Genomic DNA, 20,051 nt, shown 5'->3' with positions numbered 1-20,051 from the left:
CACAGAAGCTTAAACCAACCCTGCTACCAGTGCATACAGACTGTATTTCTGCAGGTAGTGACCAGCTGTCTTTAACTTAATGAACAGCAGCACATTTATAGCACTGCATCCACAATCAGGGCTCACTGACTCGGGCTCTATAGCACCTCTTGGCCGCCTGTATTGTGCTGCAGCAAGGGGCCTGCACACAGCCGGGCATCCCACCCCTCCCAGTCGGGCCTCACCAGTCTCCTCCCACCTCGAGCTGCTGAAGCTCCGTGACGATCAGACCTCCAGACCTGCAGCCTCTGCTCCGGCAATCACCGAGCAGCGACCGCGCCTGTGAAGCACCGACGGACGGCTGCAGGAGAACCACCACAACCATCTCAAAGAAAAGGTGCGAGATCAGTATTTATTTTATTATATCAACTTGCAAATTCACGGAAGAGCCTCAAATTTAAACCATTTTCTTTAATACGGCTGTGCGGATCAGCCAACTAAAAATGGGACTGAAATGAAATATTTATGAACATTTATGAGTATTTTTAGTGCGGTAGAGGACCAGGAAGATGTTGTGCAACAGAGGTGATGTGTGTGGACTGTATATCCGTGTTTAAATGTGAGCTTTTCAGCCGTAAACAAACCGAGTGGTTACATGTGAGTGAGCGTGGAGTAGAGAAAAAAAGGGGGCTTCCTGTTATTAATGCAGCTGGGAATGTGGATATAGTTCATGTTTAATGTTGGTTATCATGTGCTGATTGATGACTCCGTGTGTGTGTGTATACTACAAATAATAGTATATAAAATCAGGCGCTCTCATCCCTTCATGGGCTGTCCCAGCATCACTTTTATTCAAACCAGTGAGTCTTACAGTCTTCTCCTTACACCCTTCCTGTACTAGTACAAGCTTTAGGAGCAGTTCAGACATAGTTGAAGTATAAGAGGGTGTATTGTATTGTATAAGTGCATGTATAAGAAGAAACATGTGTGCAGTGTGTACAGAGTGCAGGAGGTGAAAAAAACAATAAAGCAGGATATCATTGCACAGGGGCCTAATTTAATGATGTGCCGCCCCAAGACACACAACTAGGAATGTTAGTATTGGCAGTGGTAGAAGAAAAGTTTTTTTTTATTAACCCTCTTGTTGTCAAAATTGACCAAGGAGGACAGGTGTTGACTTAAAAATGAGGTATAGTTTCATTTAAATGAGACTTATTGACCATATGTGTAAAACCAGTGGTAGTAAGTTGGAATGAAGTTGGTTAAAAAAGGTCTTTACACAGACTTAGGTGATAATTTATACTTTATGCTTTATAAATTTTGACAAAAGTTTAACAGTCGACAGGAAGATAACAGGAGGGTTCAGTAAGACCCATTAAAAAATAAAGTGAAAGCAAAAATACTGCATTCAAAATTGTACGTAAAGTGGAGAGTGAAAGAGAGGTTGTAGTTGTACAATGAACTCAAATTTACAAAATGAAGCTTTTAATCTTAATATAATGCTTATAATTTATGATATTAAATAAAATCTGAATCTGCAGCATAACCGGTAATGTAAATATAGTGATGGGTAGAAGTGTACAGTTGCTTTTGGGGGCTTTTGTAGGTTATTTTGGGGTATTATGAGTTAGAATAGTAACATAATTGAATATTTTGTGTATGTATTTTATGTATGTAGCCATTTATAGTTTTGTGTTTGTCATGTGCGTTTGGATCTATTGAATGACTAATGGAAAAAAGGGTAGGTGTTATTAGCGACTGCTTCTGCCTACACCTTTTTAGTTGGAAACTGCTTTATTTATTTATTTATTTATTTATTCATTCATTTTTACTTTAGTTTTGGGCTTGTCACTAGTTCTGGTGGAGATGGAGGACAAGGAACAGGGACATATGATTGTTTGCTTTGTTTATACATGTGTGTTTGAGTTCAGGCTCATTTTTTCATATCTAAACATAATAATATATAATAATTGTAATAATCTGTATCAGTTTGGGGCCTGACTTTGCCTGATAATGAAGTCTGCCCCCTGTCGTTGCTTTATTTGTGGCTTTAAGAGATGTGAGGCCTTTCCCTCACTGAACCATTGCACACTCAGCAGTAAGAAGAATAGAAAGGCCATAAATCAGGGCGACTGAACAGCTTGACACTATGGACTAAACAATCCTGCTCTGTTTGTGGAGTTTTGGGCTGTTTGACATGTTTTTATATTTTCATGGACTTTCTCTAGTTTGGGCCTTTTGTGCTTTACAGAATCCCCCTTTTTGCAAGCTCATCCATTCTCAGTGTTTTCCAAGTTAATAAACACCAGGAGGAGTGAATTTAATTATGGTTCAATTATTTATTATTTAAAAAAATGGTCATTTAAGTACATTTAGTAAAACTCACAGCTATGAAACCAGGAACAGTCGGCAGCTTCGACCTGCAATTTCAAGAACTTAAAACATCCAATTTTGGGTTTCTAACAGGGGTCCAATAATCCTTAACTCAATTCCCAGTCATTTTTATATACTTAATTTCCTTTCTAATTAATTTGTAGATTCTTGTTTGTACTGATGAGCGGAAATAGGTTATTGTGATTATTAAATATGATGAACTTTTTGGCATTTTGGCTCTGCCTTCACATATTTTGTGATTGTATGAATATGTCTATGTATTTTAAGCTGTGATATATGATTTTCTATTTTCATATTGTGATATTGTGATTTTCTATTTTCATATTGTGAAACCAACTAATTATCAAGTCACAGAGTTAAGGATCTGATTTCCTGTTAAATAAATACTTGGGCGACGTCAGAAAATCCCGCAAAGTCCAGATTTCGTCAGATGAATCATCTTCATGAAAAAATGTAATTAAATATTTTTAACCCATTTCTCAAGTGATGATTGTATTTCCTAATCCAGACTATCAAAAGTGACACATGTCATTGCTCTTTTTGTAACACAAGCAAAATTAAAATATAAGATATTGGATATAAACTGATAATAACATGCCTTTATTTTGGAAATAATTAATTGTGGGGGATGAGAGTCTTTAATGTGTTTGGTAATACCTTCAGAACAGTGTTTAGTGTTGTTTAACAAGCTTCTGGGTTTGTCAAAGATGTCCGGTCTTTACTTTTCATAAAATCAGATACTTTGCTCTGTGAAGTGAAAGTAATGCTGAAACATGAGACACAGAAACTCGGGCCAGGTTTCAGTTAAGACCCTTATTCCAAGATCAACTGATGCAGATCACAGCAGTAATTTACATGTAGATGAAGAGAAACTGGTTTTCCCTGTTGGGTGTTGGAAGATATTCATTCAATCTCAGTCTTATTCAACAGTCAGACGTTATCTCCCAGCATCACCTCAGCAATTCTTTTGAAAAAGGTTGTGAGCTGTACTTATCTGTAATAAGCACCAATAATTCTGGTAAAACGAGGTTCCTGTTTTTGATGAGTGGACATATGATTCAGTGGTTTGCACTTTGCATGTAGCAACAACAACACGCTGTGTGTCAAAGTAAGAATTTACCCATAGTCCGTTTGGAAATTTGCATTTTGAGTTCTTTCGTATAATAAAACTGGCTGAAATTCCTGCGTTGAACAGTCACATAATGGTTTAATGTTCGTACGTTTGGCCACACACTGTGGTGTAAACGACTGAGTGCGTTAACATTAGCCAAAAGTTATAGTCTCAGGAACATAATCTCAGAGGATGTTTCTCTGCTCAGTGGTTGGTGCATTTGGAAATAGTATTAAATGTCTTTGGGGAAAACTGTGCAGGAACGTTTGCACAGAGGGCTATTCATTCTCCAGTTTTCACAAGTGCATGTAGTTTCACGCTTGCTAGATTCCTTTTGCATCTACACAGATACTTTATTCGTCCTTTAACCAACTAGACCTCTTCTTTGTTAACTTGCTGGCACGGCCTGACTTACAGACAAAGTCTTTGATGCCTGGCTGTCTTTTTCATTTAACCTGCAGTTTGAACCAAAATTATGTTTTTTTTAGCCCCTAAGCCCCTACAGGAAATATGTGAGACATGCTGTAACACCTCCAGGATCAGATCTTAAACTAAAACATTTCGGACATTCAAGATTAAGTTATTTCTTTCATTTTAGGATGCACAAACCCTTATTCGTGCTTATGTTTCCAGTCCGCTACATTACTGTAACTCCAACGTCCTTCAGAAATTGATTAGATTTGAGCAAATTCCCGCCCTTGTTCCTTTCACTATTGTTCACCTATATCCACACATTCCTGTTTGTTGCATAAGGCTGTTGACCAGCAGACTGTCTCCGGATCAGGCTGAAGGCGGAGGCCAGTCAGGCAATTTGTCACTTATAGGCTCCAAACTCTGATATAGCCTTAAAGAATATCCTCAATCTCATCCCTTAAAGCTGCTGATCTAGCTCTGCAACAATTATTGTATTACTATTTATTAGTGAGTAATCTGTTCGTTAATTTCAGATCAATCAACTGGTTGCTTGGTCTATAAAATGTCAGAAAAGGCCTAGATATCGTCCTCCAGTGTCTTATTTTATCCACAACCCAGAAGACTATAGAAACCAGAAAATATTAACATCATTTGAGAAGCTAGAATCAGAGAATTTATACATAAAAGACAATTAATTGATTAGCAAAATAGTTGGTGATTAATTCAATAGTTGGCAATGAATGGATTAATCAATGTTGCAGCTGTATTTGAAAATGTCCTTCTTTAAAACTCTATTGAAGCTACTCTGATCAATATTCTTATATAACATTGAATTAAATTGTTATCATTTCACACTGTGGTTTGTCTCAGCTTGACGGAGCATTGCTGTGGTTTCACAGCCCAAATGTTGTGCAACTGTCTTGGTTCATGCCCACCTTGAATTCATCAACTTCATGTTTACAGCCGCAGCAGTCAGCTGTTTTCAGCAACAACAAAAAACCCTCATATATCTGCTGTACACACTACCTGACCAGCACCAGAAAGCAGACAAAGTTAGTGACTAACTGGTAGACATAGTGGAGAGTTTAACAGCTAAAGAAATATCCAAGTTGGTTTATTTATAGAGCACATTTAAAAAGAACAAAAGGTAACCAAAGAATGAGAAAGATGTAGTTATGAGGAGCAAGGGTGTTGAAGAGATGGGTCTTAAGATTTTAGAAATATCAGTCGAAGGGGAGGATTTAATAATGAGAGGCGAACTGTTCCCCCGTTTAGAGCCAACAATGGAAAATGCCCGATCACCTCTGGATTTTAACTGGGAGCGACTGGGATGATGAGGAGTGACTGGTCAGCAGATCTGAGGGGTGAGGAGTTCAGAAAGATAAGCTGTTACTAATCCACGCAGTGCTTTAAAAACAGATGAAAGATTCTTAAAAATCAATTTTCATGTCGATTTTTTTTAATAGCTCAATACCACAAATCACAAATGTGTCTCGGGTTGCTTTAAAGTCTGCACATCCCCCATCCATTATCTGACCTGAGGACCTGAGGACCTCCATCAACATGTAAAACTGACAGGAGGACAGGCTACATGTGCACACAGGAGACTCACATCATACCGTTCACATACACAGGACAGGAAAGAGCCCTTACCCTAAAGTATAAAGACATCATTCAGAGAGGGAGAGACATGAGGTAAGGCTGAACTACCTGCAGGATGGGGAACCAGATCCAAAAAATTTCAGGAAATGCCAACAACAGCCAGGGAAGCAAAACGGCTCCAGGAAGGGTGCTGGTCCAGCTACGGATACCTAGAGAGACGAGAGAGGTCAAGAGGAGAAAACAGGGACAGAAGAGAGAGAGAGAGAGAGAGAGAGAGAGAGAGGCACACAGCTGGACGTTCATGTTATGGAACAAACAAACAGAAGGTTGGAGAGTTGCAGCGTTTATCAGGACAGTTACAACAATCAATTATCTCGTCAGCAGGACAGCACTTAGTAAATTCACTGAGACAGAAACCAATAAAGGTCATGAAGTACTCAGTCAAAGCCAACTAATTGTAGGTTAGAGCATTTCGCTTGTAACCAGTGAAGAAAAGGCCAGTACAAGAGTGATTATGTTTACCAATGAGGAGCAGCCCTGCAGCATTTTGAACCAAGCCACTGACTAATTCCTGTGTACAAAGAGTTACAATAGTCAGTGGAGAGGAGAAAGCATGCAAATCCTTAACAGACATAAATTATTATAGTTTTATAAGTGATCTAAGATGGAAGGAGCTGGTGCTGACAACAGAGTTAATTTGTTTATCAACTTTTAAACCCGAATCAATGATAATGCCAAAATTTCTTGCATGGGAGTCAACATTTAATATTAGAGGCACGTGAGTACTTATACTGTGTTTTTGGAAAAGCCTGAAGGGCTGAATATTAAGAGCTCAGTTGTATTGTGGTTTAGCTGCAGGAAGCATTTTGCCATCCAGAATTTTATATTATCAATGCAGCACAGCAGGAAGGGGTGTGTCATGGGGGGCGGGGGTACAGCTGGGTGTCTGGATAGCAATTGTAAGAGACATTTACATTTTCTACCAATAGACATCAGTGGAAGCATGTAAATGGAAAATAAAATGGGCCCTAATATGGAACCTTGTGATACTCCACCTGGGATGGATGCAAAGGAAGAAAATAACAGATGCTGACACAAGTTAGTGGATCAAATACAGCAAAACAGCTCAGAGTAATCAAATTACTACTGTACAAGAAAAAGTCTAAAGTTGCATACAGCTTTGATGCTCTACTCACAGCGAGGCTTTGTGCAAAATGCTAATGAATGAATATTTATTGTCATTATACAAAAATGCACAATGACAAACCTTGACTTTCTCAGTGTAAGAAAACTGCAGCCATGAATAATGCAACCATGCTCACAATGATGATGCTAACATACTGATGTTTGAAGTGGTCAAAACTCCAACAGCAAAATAACTTTATTATGAGACCCAGTGATGATGTTTTGCATGTTTTATGTTTGCCGCTTTCACTGTATTCGTTTAGCGTGTTAGCATCTTAAATGTGCTAATTAGCTCTGAACACCAAGTACAGCTGATGCTAAAAATCGACCTGATGATGGCATGAGGTGAAAAATCCAATAAGTTCATTCATCCTAAACATTTTTACCAAATTTTATGCCAATCCATCCAAAACTTGTTGAGATATTTCACTCAAAATCTCAAATGTTGTCGTTCCAGGTGTCTTTAAAGGTCGCAGCAGCTCCAGTGACATGGACAGCAGGAGTCATTACACACCCTGCAGAGCTAACACAGGAGCCATACCTGACCTGCCAAGCAGAAAATGACTCAGAGAAATGGAATCAGAGGGACGAGTGATCACTGCCTCCACTCGGAGGCCTCCATGGTCCGTGAGCACGCCAACGGCACGGAGCATGAGAAGGTTCAAGAGGCCATCGATTGTGAGTCTGAGGAAGGGGGGCATGGAGAAGAAAACAGAGACTCTGTAGCTGTAACAGGAGCAGTCACAGCTCCTGATGGGGGCTGGGGCTGGGTGGTGCTGGTTGCCACAATCATAGTCCTGGCTTTGACCCTGGCCTTCCCCTCCTGTGTGGGAATCTTCTACACTGACTTGCAGAATGAATTCGATGCCACCAACAGTGAAACCTCCTGGGTGCCCTCCATCATGACATCAGCGCTTCATGCTGGAGGTAAGACAGGCCGACCAGGAAATAAAATGCTCTATTTAGTTAGTAATCTATTTATTTTAATATGTAACCTCAGTTACTCTTCATCACATGTTAAATAACCTCAACGGTTGAGTTCATATGTGTCTAACAACAGTCATATAACTAAATGAGCACATGTTTTCCTTTCTGTTATCATTCCTCCTCTTCATACTGACCATTGTGTTACAGTCTTATTAGTGCCAAATTTCCTTTCCTATCCTTCCACTGCAGCCGAACAGGAAAGCACTCTATTGAGACACAAAGAGGGATTTTTTTTTACTAAGACTAAAACATGGAAGATATCCACTTTATTTGACTAACTCAGTGCCTGAAGCTATTATTTGATTATCATTTACAATACTTTAATGCCTTTAATGCCGCCCTGATCTGGAGGTAATTTGAGTTTCTATTTGCTGTTGTTGCATTGGGAAGAACACTGAGAGAAGGAATTTGGATTTGTTGTACTGGTGTTGATTTTAAGAAGATTGTTTCATGAGAAAGAGTTGCCTGCTTTTCCTCACAGCCCTGAGTGACTCGAGTAATCGACACATACAGAATAGAGTTACATCATTAATAGTAACCCAAGAATTTAATGCGATTTCATGTAACTTCTAAAGTAATAAATGGCATATTAATACAGTTCACAACCCAAATATGTTCAGTTTACTAACTCTGAAAACTAAAGAAACCAGGAAACATTCACATTTGAGAAGCTGCAATCAGAGAATTTGTATTTTTTTTCTTAAAACAATTAATTTATAATCAAAATAGTAACTTTTTATTTATCTACAAATCAACTTTATGTAACTAACAAAAGAGCGAAACCATTCTTTTTTAAATGGAAACTGAAATCACTAGTAGTTAAATGCACTATTGCTTATATTAATACACTGAAGGGTTTTCCTGCCACAGCCTGATTTAAACTGATATGACCAGATGTTATATAAGCTAATACAAATATAAGCAAACTATTGATAGCTAATGCGGTTACCTACGTTATTTAATTTTCTGACCACAGAGCTACTGACTTTATCAACCTTCATATTTGTGCTATTGTTGCACTATGTTTAGCATTTACCATTACTCTATAATTACCACTTATGAGAGTTAAACAGTTACACATGTTTGATTCCTCCTGTTTAGCATTTTAAAGCAATATATTAACATTAAACAAATGGTTCATAACACACCATAATGCAGTTATAAGCAGATATAATTGATATCGTTTTTCATTATCTGTTTACACACCACTTATGGAGGCCCAAAAGAGAATGAAACATGGTAGCACTTTACTGTATATAGGAGTTTTTAACACATTATAATGCTGTCAAACTTAAACACATTATAACGTGTTAAAAACTCTATTATCAGTTAATGTACTGTACTGCTTATAAATGCAAAATAGGGCGACTCAAAATAAAGTGCTACCATGTTTCATTCTGTAGATCTCACAGGACTTTTAGACACAGTATTTGACATGTTATACTAAATAACACATATTTTTATGGTTTTATGTAGCAAATTGTGAGACTTTAAGATTTAATTTAGGGTGACAAATTTATTCCCTCATGGGGGTTTGTTAGAACATGTATCTTCAGTGTGGTGGATAAAGGGTCTATCATTCCTGTCTGTAATTTCAACATCCTTCCTCTGACGTATTCTTATAAGCATTATGTAACAGCAGGAAAACAGGGAAGTAGTGTGTGCTGTATAAAAGTCAATATACAGGATCAAGGTGAATGTCTGGCTACTATACCACCAGTAGCTTTATGTTTATGGAAAGCATGATTTTATGCTGTTTCATCCTGCAGGGTTAGGGTTAGGGTTTGGTGCATGTAAGAGGTAATTTAGTTTTCTATCTAAACTAATCAAAAAGACAGAAGAGTTTGGAGTTTCTGTTAGTGTTGACATCCGGCTCAGATCAGGAGACTGTCTGCAGTATATCAGAGGGATTATTCAGATATTAATGGACATCTTGGTAGAAGAAATGAATACATGGTTTCACTCAAACACTCTGAAGTGCAAAATCAACAGCTACTCTTGCAATGTAAACCAAAAATGAAGAGCGTGAGAGTCATGCAGTGTTTTCGTAACACTGGTCTGATAACGTTCCTCCTCCTTTTTCCACCTCCTCTCCACTCCCAGTTTAACAGCAACTCATGTTAATAACAATAATAATAATCATCATTTTGTCATCAGTTCTCTTACGTCCTTATAATATATTTATTCAAGATATAAAGGAATGAATTTGTTTAGTTTATCTCTGGGTGTAGTTCACTAACTTTCATAACGTATGAAAAATAACCTCATGCACCCCTTTTCTTTTCTTTTTTTTAACAAATGGGGCTATGGTTTTATTTGACCGAAACAATCAGTACTGCTCTCTGCCTTTGCACTGCTGTCAAACTTAAACTCTCCTCCTGCTACCTCCCTCCCTACCTTCCTGAAAACACAGCTCCAGGCTATGTTTACACTGCCTGGATTTCTGTCTCGTTAAGTCTTTTCGGCACAGACCAGTTTTGTATTATGTATTTAAACAAATGGCATCTGTGATTTTTCCCAGTGATACAGATAATGAGGTGAAAATGAAATTACTTTATGGGTGGTTTATTTGTGGAAATATTTCTGAAAGGATTTTGATGTTTACTCTCAGGTATAATCAGTTAAACAGTTTAATGGAAAGGTGCTAGAATCGCCCTGCTCTGGTCGACAGGAACTGACTACTGTCTCAGCCACCTTTAACTATTTACTAGTTTATTAGTTGTTTTTCTTAAAATGATTGGAAACAAATGTTTACTGTTTCCCAAAGCCAGAGGTGATGTCCTTAAATGACTTGTTTTTGTCACGAGCAACAACCCATTACCCAAAGATATTCAGTTAAACAACTAAAGAAGAAAGAAAATATGTATATTTGATAATCTGGAGCCAGATCATTTATGTATATTTTCTTAAAAAATACTCAGAGTTCTGTCAATAGGCTGATGGATTATTCAACAAATCATTGCAGCTCTACAGCGAGCCCTTCAACCCCAGACCAGAGCTCCGAACTGCCCCAGCTCCAGCTGAGTTCACCTTCCAGCATGAATATAATAATTATTATATGTTATAATATGTTATAATAATATTATTTTTTATTAAGAGTGCCAAAAAACACAGGTAATCACTGAAGGGGTGCACAAGTATGTTCAGCTTTTGTAGTTTGCCTTTCAAGGATATGGCTGGAAGTGGATTAATTGAGACGTACACATACTGTACATACCGTAAATCGAACTGCTGTAAATGCACCAAATATAGATTAAAATGTGTTGAAAATAGTCCCCGGTAAAATATATTCCTGTTTAAAAGCCAAAAACATACAGTTTCCAGCAGTTTTAGGAAATTTCTGGGCCTTTGAAAAAATAAAGCAATATACTTCTGACTGATTTTCAAAGATTTAAGTTAATATACAAACATTTATTTTGATTTCAGTTGGAATTAAGAGACTTTAATGCAGCAGACAGCGTTGGAAAGTTGTGAAGTATTAAGAGACAGACTCACACATTGTCAGCTTTAGTCTTTCCTACCAGTGCTGGAGAGTTGAGAGTTACAGCAGTGTGGGATGATGTGATTATTGCACTCGGTTCTCAGGGGTTTTTTGGTAGACAGGAATGCTTTGATCTTGAGAAATTTTGCTGAGCTTACATAAATGTGACATTCTCAGATTTATCTTCATCTGAAAATGTCCAGAAGTGATCGTGTCTCCTGAATTGAATAATTGATTCATCTTAGCTATTGAAACTAATGTCATATCTGTACTTAAGGGGACAATAAAATGAAAAATTACAAACCTTAAGACTCAAACACTTTGATTGATGTGTAGGCTTACGTAGGCTTATGTAGACTCTCATTATTATCCCCTTTAATACACCGACGCCCTGTTGCTGAACAACAAACCTAGAATGTGTCGAAATTACCACCCTTTCTTCATGACCTTTAACTAATATACACCACTGTATTTAATGCGGAGCCTTTTACGAAACTTCCTCCACAGCCATAAAAATTTACAAGCAGTCGTTGAGGTGACGTGAGTCGGTGGGAAAATCTGTACTGCGGCATTAATTATGTCCTGAAACGTGGTTACAAAGAGATTTCGTAACATCATCTTGAGAATGTACTGACAGTTCAATGACTCAATAAAAAGCTGTAGCACAGACCCAAACAAGTACAACCTCAGGTACACGCCTAGTGCACACATAGATCTGTCATACCATAACATATAGTGTAAAGGATTACGGTCTTTCAGCTGGCAGAGATTACCGCCTGGTACGAAGTATGTGAAACATCCTGCAGGATTAAGAAAATGACCTGGCCTGTGCGGACATAAGCCTTTTGCCCATTTCTCCTCCTGTATGCATTAAACTTAAGAGCATTACATTTCATCCACAGGTCCCTTTTGCAGCGTGTTGGTGGAGAGACTTGGTTGCCGGGCGACGGTCATGTTGGGTGGAGTCCTGAGTGGGCTTGGAATGACTGCCAGCTCATTTACCCAGTCCATCTCCGAGCTCTACGTCACCGCGGGGGTTATTACAGGTCAGCAAACATGCAACAAAGATTTATTGTACCAGCTGACACTTAGTGACCGTGGTTACACATAACTGTGCGCTACCTGCCCAACGCCAAACAGCAGTAGTTTTGGACTTATACTCAACATGACATGAATGAAAGCCAGTGTGGCACCTCATGTAGATAGGCAACTAACAGCTAACACAATAGTAATAACGACTTTATAAAGCGATACTATGAAGAGTTTTGCGGATTATACTACAACTCTTCAGACACCAACTGGCCCGAAAAATCTAATTATATCTTATTTTTGTAGTTTAATAGCATAATTTCTATCTGTTCTTTACAGGATGAGAACAGCTGTATTTCATTGCCAAAAAGTTTGAAAATAAAAGTTGTAATACAATAAAACAGACTTTCCTAGTTGATTTTCAGTCGTTAGTCATTAGCCATTAGTTGACCAGTCCTTGCACATTTATGATATTCATTTGATTATTTAAATATATAGGTTTTGGGGGTTCATAAAATAATTTGAATTCCAGTAATAGCTGGCCATATACTGTTGTAGGTTTTGACGTAATTTTGACAAGGTGCAGCTCCCAAATGGAGTTTGAGGATTTTTTTTTTACCCCTACGAATATCCAACCAATGAAAACTTGGTCAACTGAAACTCCTCTCATTAGCTAATGATTGGTCGACTATTAGGAGGCAGCGCTACTAGAAGAAAAGTGTAACCCTAACCCTACTTCAGATTGGGTTGGTAATGATTAGTCTGAAAACGTACCACACGGTTATTCTACACTTAATGTTCTAAATCAGTTAACATGATAATCCATGTGATGTTGAAACTCACAGTCTTGCTTCATTACAGGACTCGGTTTCTGCTTCAGCTTCCAGCCGGCTGTGACAATCCTCGGGCACTACTTTGTGCGTCGCCGTGTGTTTGCCAACGCCATGTCGTCCACCGGCACGGCGCTGGGTCTGTGCACTCTCCCTTTTCTGGGTAACTACCTCCACACAGAGCTGGGCTGGAGGGGAAGCTTTCTCGTTCTGGGGGCCGTCCTGCTTAACTGCTGTGTGTGTGGAGCAGTGATGAGGCCCTTGCAGGCCCCCAAGCGTCGAGGCCAACCCTTGATGAATCATGGACCCCCTCCACCAGAGGTGGAGAATGTGAGGAAGGAGAAAGGAAGGATGAGGACGATATGGAGCTGCCTGAGGGCTTCCCTCAGCAGACACATGGCCTTTGATCAGCTCCGCAACAACCCCCGTTACCGTGCGTATGCTATAGGCATCACCTGGATGATGCTCGGGTTTGTGGTGCCCCTCGTGTATCTGGTTCCTTATGCCACAGCCAACAAAATGGAGCAGGGTCGGGCCGCGTTGCTGCTCTCCATCCTGGGTATCGTTAACATCGTGGTGCGACCTCCGTTCGGCGTCATGTTCAACATGCCCTGGTTCAAAGGGCGACACATCTATGTATTTGCCTCAGCTTTGCTGGTCAACGGGCTCAGTAACAGTATCTGCTGCATCGGGCCAAGTTTCACTGTACTGCTGACTTATGTGACCATCTACGGACTGTCCATGAGTGTGGTGGGCTCTCTGATGTTCACCGTCCTCATGGAGACAGTGGAGATGAGCCGTTTCCCCTCAGCTCTGGGTCTGCTCGCTATAATGGAGAGCGTCACACTGCTCATTGGGCCTCCACTGGCAGGTAAACACACAGAGTGAGGAGAGTAAGAAATTAAAAGGAAAGAAGTGGTGATAATGTCGATATTGACAAGTTGGAATTTGCCTCAGCATGGTTTTACAGGCTTCAGACAGGATGAAGTTTTAGCTATCAACTGTTTTATTCATGGGGGAGCTGCCACAGTCTGCAATTTATTTGTATGTTTTGCAGTTGTGAGCAGCTCCTTTTTCCCCTTCATGCATCACATTGTGGTAGGATAGTTTGACATGAACAGCACAGTGAAGAATCGAATTCCCTCTGTTTGAGTATATATATGTTGATCACACTTCATTCTCGTAAGCGGCTTAGAATAAACACAGCTTGAGAGCAGATAAAGCTTGTCCTCTTTTCCTCTGAGTAACAAATCAAAGAGGGAGAGCTGTTGTAGAGCTGTTAACATTCTGTAACTTGAGGTTTAGGTATCTTCAGTTATGGGTCAGTATGTTCCTGTAGATGAAAAGACTTATGAGAACCCAATGTGCTAGTATCAGCACAGTTGACGTGACCTTGAAGCTCGGTCCAGCTTCTTTCTGCATGTTGATCTTCTCTGTCAAAGTCCGCCATAGACTATAAATCAAAAATACCAAAAGAACATTGATATATAAAAAACAATGCAAAATTGTGCAAAACACAAGTGTGTAATCAGAGAAGTCTGCCCTGCACATGTGCTTTCATGTGCTGTGGTACAAATATTTCTGTTTATTTGAATGTGAATGGCAGAACTACAGGAATAGAAGAAGATTCGGCCCTTCCTGCTCCAGGCAGTTGCAGTAAATAACAGTGTGCTCTCAGTCAGTCTGGCCGGCACACAGAGAACAAAAAGAAGCCGGTCTGCGCTCCATTCTGCAGGAGTTGAGTTTAGCAGCAGCAGAGTTGTGAAAGGGCAGTGCCTCTTTTTCTGTCCTGCCATGGTCTCAAATGACAGGTATGCTTCCCCCTGTTTATCTGATGGCATATAAGCAGGCAGTGATGTAACCGCAGTGAGAAGTCCCAACAGAGTCGCTTTACACATGCAGTCAGTGACCCAGTTTCCTTCTCCATGCGAAACATATCATTTAAAAAAGGGCTCAGTAAGGCTAAGATCTGCTCCTTTTTAACCAAAGTAAATCATTCTTATTTCATCATTAGAAACTTTATTCTCCATGTTTGTTGTATATTTTCTTGCAGAGAAAAGTCAAGTTTATTTATATCACCAAATATCACCATCACAAATTGTTTTATAACAATAAAATGGAAGAAACTTCAGGTAGAGCAACAAAAGAGGAAGCATCCCTCTTCCAGGACAAACAGACAATAGACGTGTGTACACCAGGCATGTTCAGACTATCCATAAAAAGTGCCATGTGGATGCAGGTTTCCATTCTAACCAAGCAGGAGCACACCAGGCTTATCTCATTTAATCAACTGATCTCAGTCTTTAGACAGTTGATTGGATCGTGTGTTTCTCTCGAAAGCCTTTATGGGATACAGAATAGACTGAGAAAACACAGTTACAGAAAAACAGCAAAATGACAAAACAAGTTCAACTGACCTGCTGCTCTCTGACTAAAGGACTTAAAGACAGTGGTTACAGAAATGTTTTGGCTGGTGAGCCCTTAAATTGAAGGTATGGGTACTTGTGACCGTTCTTCAGCAGTTGCAGCTGTGACATGTTCAGCTAAACAGTGATTTCTTTTCCCACCATGTTTCATTTGAATTATTTCAGTCTTATCAAATCATTAAAAGAAAAAAAAACATTCAAATTATCTTGTTATGAAAAAAACCTTTTATTTTCTGTCTGATCTCCAGATTGTGACCTCTCTTCAAGGTTGTTTTTTAAATGAATTGAATTATTACTCTCAAATTCTCCATTTCTCCTATAATTAGTGCCAAATGAATGTGTCTTTTTGGTCAGATATCAGATCATTTCTAGTAAATTATAGGAAAATATGTGATATGTAAAATAAAGTATCATCCAAAAAAAGATCAAATATAAAATGCTGATGTTACTGATGATTTTTCTTGTTTTTGTAGGAGTCCTTATTGACAGAACAGGCCAGTACTTCCATGTATTCTTTGCCTGCAGTGCCGTTGTTGCCTCATCTGCCGTGTTTCTCATGGTATCATTTTTCTGGCTGGACAAAAAGGACAGGGAGTCGTCAAAGCAAGGTCAACCCTCCACACTGCCCGACCCAGCGAGACCTGCTGTCGACGCTCCTGGCTGCCAGTACAGCAGTGTGCCCACAGAGGGAGACAAAGACAAGGCCTCGGCTAACGGGGCAGAGTATATCACCAGCGTCTGAATCTGCTTACACTGTGTGTCACTCCCTTAACACACGTCACACTCTGGGTCAGACAGCTTGGCAAATAATTCCTAATGTTTGCACCAGCTCGCTCCAATGTGCCAGATGTTCAAAATTGACTCTTCTGTGGTTGACAGCACACCTGATCTGATCCAAGCTGTCCCCATGTGTTGAAAAGTTGCCATCTGGTACGCCATAAAAGGCTAAACAAATATGAATAATTTGCTCTGTTTGACCCAGTTTAAACACTTGATCCTATATACCAAAATGAACAGATATGTGCACTTACAACTACAACGTGATTGTACTGTTTTATTGTAATATGCTGCTGATCTTATCTATGTGATCACACAATCTTATCATACAGGAGGTATCTCACTCTATCTAAGCCAAGCTGCAAACATGATCTCACAAATTCCTTTCTAGATGTTTGCTGAAGTATTGGGTTTGTTTTTTTGTTTCTTTTTGACAGTTTATCAGTATACAGTGAACTTACAGAAGGGGAAAAGCTACACCCAGAACAATGTCAGCCACTCATTTATTCAGCAGTGGTTGTGGTGAAGTAACAAGCACATTGAGCGTTTATATCAGCGAGTGAAATCAAAGTGATGACAGTCAGAGTAAGAATTGGCTCCCAGATTATCAAGAGTTAAGTGTTAAGGCTGGTGCTTTTATTCTAGGCTTTTCTTATTGTCAACAAATCTCAAAAGATCAAAACTAACTATTTGTTAGCATGGCTGGATTAAGTATGCATCAGTGCACACAACCGACTACACTAGGGCTGCAACTAAAGATTATTCTTTGATCGTCTTTAAAGTCTATTTTTGGTATAAGTCTATTTTTTGTCTCGGAGATGTCAGAAAACGCTGTTATAATTATATGACACTTATATTCCACTTACTACTATTTAAAAAATCCAGTTTAAAAAGAAAAGAAATAGTAGCCAGAATAGAGTTGTAGTGTTGAAAAAAGTACTAAAAATAATTTAACAGAACAACCTGTACATTTTACAGTTTAAATAGTTGTAATTTACATTAATAATGTTTAAATTATAAATAACTTTTAGTAAAATATGCAGAAATATTTAGTTTAATGACAGTCTTAAAATTAGTTGTTTTAGCTGCGTTGTCATGCTTATTCAGCATAAACAGACTATTTACTGGTTTAAAATGGGTTTTTTTGTCAATTACAGCATTTCTCAACCATAAAATTTACAGGTTATGCTCTAAGTTAAGCTTTTTAAAATATATTTTTCCACATTTCTTAGTTAAAATAATGGGATTTTTTTTAAACACAGTATATATAACAAATAAAAGCATAACAGGGTTTACAATTAAAGATTATGTTCACTGATTATTGAATTATATTGAATTATATATTTCTACTTGGCTTACAAATAACAAAGACAATTACTGTTATCAAAATATGTCCCTGTATGTAATGTGTAAATATAGTAATATAAAGAATTGACTAGAAGAAGCTGGAATGAGAGTATTTTGGCATGTTAATCAAAATGATTAATCGATTATATAAAATAGTAACTTATATATAAATGATTAAGTTGCATCTCAGTTCATTGTTACCTTTGGTGTTTTAATTGGTTTTTTTTACAATAAGAACAACTTAGAATATCACCAGTTAGCAGGCATTTAATCAACCAGAACAGGATATAACAAATTATACATAATATCTTTATATTCTCGGTCTTCTCAACATGTTCATTGTCGTCAAAGCAGGACAATAAGTTTTCAATGTCCTGGCTGTTGCTCGGGCATTAAACACATCATGCCAAGTATTTTACACCCATTTTTGATGAATATGGGAAGCCAGAGGTCTTTGAAGGTGAATTATAAAAAAGGTTGTCACTCATCTTTGTATGTAAGAAGATGAAAATGCACTGTAGCAGTAATTCATCTTTTTTTTCTCCCCTGCATGCTTTTTCATTCCTTAATGGAACAGTGCCTTTTTATATAACTAATGTATTTGAATAAGATAATCTACAACCACGGGATGATTTCAGAAGCCTTTCAGGGACACGACGGACAGACGCAGATGATTTCATACAGTATTCCAGTTGGTGGTTTTTAAAACATTTCATGAAGTTAATATTTCGAAGGCACTGAGAAGTCAACAGCTCATGTGTTCAAACTGAAAAGGTTTTTATTACGTTGAGTTTACCTTCAGTTCCAATGAGAGATTTTTGTGTGACTGCCTTATCTGTTGATGAATTTAAGATATCCAAGCGATGATATTGCATTAGTACAGGTCTGAACAAAGCTCTTTTATGACAGATGTGACTGAAAATGAAATGAGACGTTTCAGGTACAGTATAAACTGTTTTGCAAGTGCAGCCAGAGGATTCTCTGCAACAAGAGGCTTTATTAGCTATTTTTAGATGCTTGTTTCGCTTTGGGCCAAATTATTATTATTATTATAAATTCATTATTTATACATATGTGAAGGGGGGGAGGGGGAATAAATGGTTATATATCAAAAATGTCTTTGTGTGTGAATCTAGACCTTTTTTTGTTTGTTGTTGTTGGTACATGCTTGAGCCCCCAAAAGAGAGAAGATAATCAGTAGTGTAGTATTTGCCCTCTCATTAATTAATTAAAAACAACTCTTAACCCTCAACCCTTAACCCTCCTGTTGTCCTTGAGTCAAGGAAGGAAAGGAGAAAGGAAGGAAAGGAGGGAGGGAGGAAAGAAGGAAGAAGGAAGGGAGGAAAGGAAAGGCAAGGAAGGAAAGGATGGAGGGAGGGAGGGAGAAAGGAAAAGAGGAAGGTAGGGGGGAGGAAAGAAAGAGAGGGAGGGCGGAAGGGAGGAAAGAGAGGAAGAAAAGAAAGAGAAAAGGAGGGAGGGAGGAAGGACCTGAGGAGGGAAGGGAGGAAAGAAGGAACAGTCAAAACAGACGGGGTCAATTTGACCCGGGAGGACGACACAAGGGTTAAACGTATACTGAAGATGAGATAATGAAGGCATGTACATATTTGAAAATGTTACTCTCAACAAAGCAAAGCAACATTATCAACTGTGGAAAAGCTTGAAATTCCCCCGGGGCCCCAAATGCACCAGATTCACTGTGTGGAAATTACTGTAACTTGTGGTAATCTAATTTTACATTTGTTCAGGAAAATGTGGCACCAAAACAGGATATGAACTGAATGTAAAGGCCTGAAGGCAGGTCCTGCAGGTTAATCCAGACCTACAGAGGGGTCATAGGATACCAACGCATCAATGACATACAGTAGTTGGTACTCTACAATGAAAGAGGGCATTGTCCATGTGAAAAATTACCATTTGTATGGTTCATCATGAGAGAAACTCCTCTATATATACTTCTGTTTTAGTTCTGCAAATGTTAAAGATAAAACTAACTACAAAAATGTTATCAGACTTTGCTTTGGTTGCTTTTTAAATAATGCAAATTGGGAAATGTCAGAGAGAATAAATATATAACAGCTATTGAAATACAAAACATACAATTACATGAAATATACATATAAAATGTGTCTTACAATAGCCTCCAACAGGATGGCAAAGAGCAAAGGTTCAAGGATATTCAAGTTAAGTCAGTTTGTATTTATATAACCTAATCTCACAAATCACAAATTTACCTCAAGGGGCTTTATAATCTGTACAGCATACATCCTTTATCCTTAGTGCCTCAAATCAAATAAGGCAAAACTCCCCCACACTGTTATTATGTGCAAAAAATGCATTTAAAAGTTTATGTGAAGCTTATATGAGCCTTCAGCAGTCTGAGTTATTCCCCTCTTTGTGTTTCCATGTTAAGGTGTGGTGGAAGTATAGGCTAGTAACAAAAAGAGGGACTTTGACACTAAAAAGACTGTAACATGGAAATACATCTA

General features: G+C 38.5%; 1 protein-coding gene across 1 annotated transcript; it reads left to right on the top strand.

The window, feature by feature from the left end:
- The first annotated feature begins 266 nt into the window (after nt 1-266).
- On the top strand, nt 267-16,568 carry slc16a5a (solute carrier family 16 member 5a). Its single transcript, XM_053341679.1, has 5 exons — nt 267-376; nt 7,143-7,612; nt 12,056-12,199; nt 13,044-13,883; nt 15,912-16,568. Exons 2-5 carry the CDS (start codon nt 7,246-7,248, stop codon nt 16,178-16,180), a joined length of 1,620 nt encoding a protein of 539 aa, XP_053197654.1. The 5' UTR covers nt 267-376; nt 7,143-7,245; the 3' UTR covers nt 16,181-16,568.
- Nucleotides 16,569-20,051: the final 3,483 nt, after the last annotated feature.

This window comes from Scomber japonicus, chromosome 20 (assembly GCF_027409825.1).
Source record: "Scomber japonicus isolate fScoJap1 chromosome 20, fScoJap1.pri, whole genome shotgun sequence".
NCBI classification, from domain to species: domain Eukaryota; kingdom Metazoa; phylum Chordata; class Actinopteri; order Scombriformes; family Scombridae; genus Scomber; species Scomber japonicus.
The sequence above is the reverse complement of the archived record's forward strand: the minus strand, read 5'-3'. Positions and strand labels throughout refer to the sequence as shown.

Coding starts and splice junctions, on each gene's coding strand:
- slc16a5a (XM_053341679.1), top strand. CDS start 7,246: ATGACTCAGAGAAATGGAATCAGAGGGACGAGTGATCACTGCCTCCAC. Junction 12,200..13,043: donor CACCGCGGGGGTTATTACAG/GTCAGCAAACAT, acceptor GCTTCATTACAG/GACTCGGTTTCTGCTTCAGC. Junction 13,884..15,911: donor CATTGGGCCTCCACTGGCAG/GTAAACACACAG, acceptor TTGTTTTTGTAG/GAGTCCTTATTGACAGAACA.